Here is a 2,587-nt window from a genome sequence, read left to right on the forward strand (position 1 = left end):
TTGATTCTAACAGAAAGAAAAAGTTTTTGCATGATTGCAGGTTTTACTTGTGGGATGACCCATTCTTGTACAAGAAAGGAATAGATGGTTTGGTTAGAAGATGTGTTCCAGAGGAAGAGCAGAGAAATGTGCTGAAAGCATGTCATGACTCAGAGTATGGAGGACATTTTAGCAGTGATAGAACTGCAGCAAAAGTTCTCCAGTCAGGGTTATATTGGCCATCATTGTTCAAAGATGCTCAAGAGATAATCAAAGAGTGCGACAAGTGCCAAAGAACAAGGAACATCTCGAAATGGAATCAGATGCCCCAGAATGCCATGCTAGAAGTTGAACTCTTTGATGTCTGGGGTATCGATTTCATGGGCCCATTCCCACCATCTTTTGGAAAGAATTACATATTGGTTACGGTGGATTATGTGTCGAAGTGGGTTGAAGCAGTTGATTTACCAACCAATGATGCGAGAGTGGTGGTGAAATTTCTGAAAGACAACATCTTTGCCAGGTTCGGGGTCCCAAGAGCTCTCATAAGTGATGAAATACCATGTGAAACATCGCATAGCTACTCCGTATCACCCACAGACAAGCGGGCAAGTTGAAGTATCAAACAGGCAGCTGAAGCAAATCCTTTAAAAAATTGCCAACTCTTCTCGCAAGGATTGGGCAAGTAAGCTAGATGATGCATTATGGGTGTACCGCACTGCTTTCAAAACGCCTATAGGTATGTCTCCGTACCAATTGGTTTATGGCAAAGCTTGTCATTTACCTTTAGAGCTGGAACACAAGGCTTTGTGGGCATCAAAATTCCTTAATGTAGATCTTGCTAAGGCAAGAGAGTCCCGAATCCTTCAACTTCATGAGTTGGAGGAATTTCGGAATCGAGCTTATGAAAATGCTAAAATCTACAAGGATCAAACCAAGAAATGGCATGATCGTAGGATCCAAAGGAATGAGTTTTGGGAAGGACAAAGGGTACTCTTATACAACTCCAGGTTAAAGTTGTTTCCAGGTAAACTACGGTCAAAATGGTCAGGACCGTTTGTGATTCACAAGGTATTTCCTCATGGAGCGATTGAATTGAAGAAAGAAGCTAATGGAGATACCTTCAAGGTTAATGGGAAAAGACTGAAACTGTATTACCAAGGCCAAGAGAGTGGCCAAATTCATGTTGTTCGTCTCGCAGGATGAGATGGGCGATCGTCGAGCCATGCAACGTTAAACGAAGCGCTTCGTAGGAGGCAAACCACGCGTTTATTTCTAACAAAATTTTTGTTTTTGTAGGTTGGATAAAATTGGGTAGGTTCATTTTCTATTGTACCCTAGGAGGGAGAGAACGTACACGTAAAAAAAATAAAAAATAAAATAAAATAAAAATAATAATAATAAAATTAAAAATACAGAGACGGACACGGGGGCCGTGTCATTTGACACACCTGTGTCAGTGCAGCTGGCGAAAAAACCTTCAAACGTTTGGTTGGCAGAGTCGGACACGGTCGGCAGTGTCTCGGGACACACCCGTGTCCGGCAATCTGTGTCCCCTTCCTTATATTTTTTTATTTTTTCATTTTTTTCTATTTGGGGGCCCCACTCCAATTTTTATGCCCCTTTTCATCTTCCCTTGCATTTATCTCTTTTCTTTTACCCTTCTTCTCCATCTCTCTCCTAAAATTTCAAAAAACCTCTACAAACTCCATAGCACCACCACCTAAAGCTTGCAACTTTCCCCACCAAACCACGTCTAGTGCAAAACCTCCTTCACGAAAGTCACTCCAAATTTCATTCTCTACGAACCTACAGTAACTTTTTCTACTAATTCTTTGGTTGAATTTCTTGATTTTTTTAGGTACCAACAATGGCTCCCAAAAGAAGTGCAAGAGGAAAGAAACCTATGGGGGAGTCATCACGGTCTCATGCAAAGGCCAACCCCGTACCCCCACCACCTACCAACGCCCATGGAATAGTTTTCACAAATCCGGCACACGAGGCCCGTTATTCTCGCCATATTCGGCGTAAATTGACACCATCAAGGTATATGTGCTCTACAACTTTGTCTGCTTTAGGACTTTTTGATGAAATTAATAGAATGTTTCATGTGTTGGGTATTTTAGAGTTTATGCATTGTGAAGCGCCGACATACGAGCGCATAACACTTGAATTCTTAAATTCTGTAGATTTTAAGTTGCAGCAAGTTTGTGCAGATGCCAATCAGTGCCACTCAGGTACACTGACATTTAGGCTATACAATACGGACCACCAATTGACGGTGGAGGAATTGGGAGCCCTACTGCACCTCCCCATTTATGGACCAGGAACGGTCCCAACATCCTTCAACCTCTCGGCGTTTTGGAATGCCATTACTAAGGAGGGTAGATATGTGGCAAAGGGTGCGAAACCATATCGGATCCAAAATCCATATTTCAGGTATGCTAAAAAATTTCTAGACTTTTCCTTGTTTGGCAGGGGCGATAATACGGGGGTAGCATCAAGAGCTGAGCTATATCTACTAGATGCCATGGCACATGCGTATCCTGTTAATGTGACCACGTTTGCTGCATACCATTTGGGTAAGGTGGGTTGAGCCTCTACGGGT

At 42.4% G+C, this 2,587-nt stretch overlaps 1 protein-coding gene across 1 annotated transcript; it reads left to right on the plus strand.

Moving 5' to 3' along the window:
- The first annotated feature begins 720 nt into the window (after positions 1 to 720).
- LOC131598138 (uncharacterized) lies at positions 721 to 1,185 on the plus strand. Its single transcript, XM_058870770.1, has one exon. It carries the CDS (start codon positions 721 to 723, stop codon positions 1,183 to 1,185), a length of 465 nt encoding a protein of 154 aa, XP_058726753.1.
- The last annotated feature ends 1,402 nt before the right edge of the window (positions 1,186 to 2,587 follow it).

Source organism: Vicia villosa, linkage group LG1 (genome assembly GCF_029867415.1).
Source record: "Vicia villosa cultivar HV-30 ecotype Madison, WI linkage group LG1, Vvil1.0, whole genome shotgun sequence".
In the NCBI taxonomy this organism is placed as follows: domain Eukaryota; kingdom Viridiplantae; phylum Streptophyta; class Magnoliopsida; order Fabales; family Fabaceae; genus Vicia; species Vicia villosa.

What these genes read in the sequence shown, in the direction of transcription:
- LOC131598138 (XM_058870770.1), top strand. Translation starts at nt 721, where the DNA reads ATGTCTCCGTACCAATTGGTTTATGGCAAAGCTTGTCATTTACCTTTA.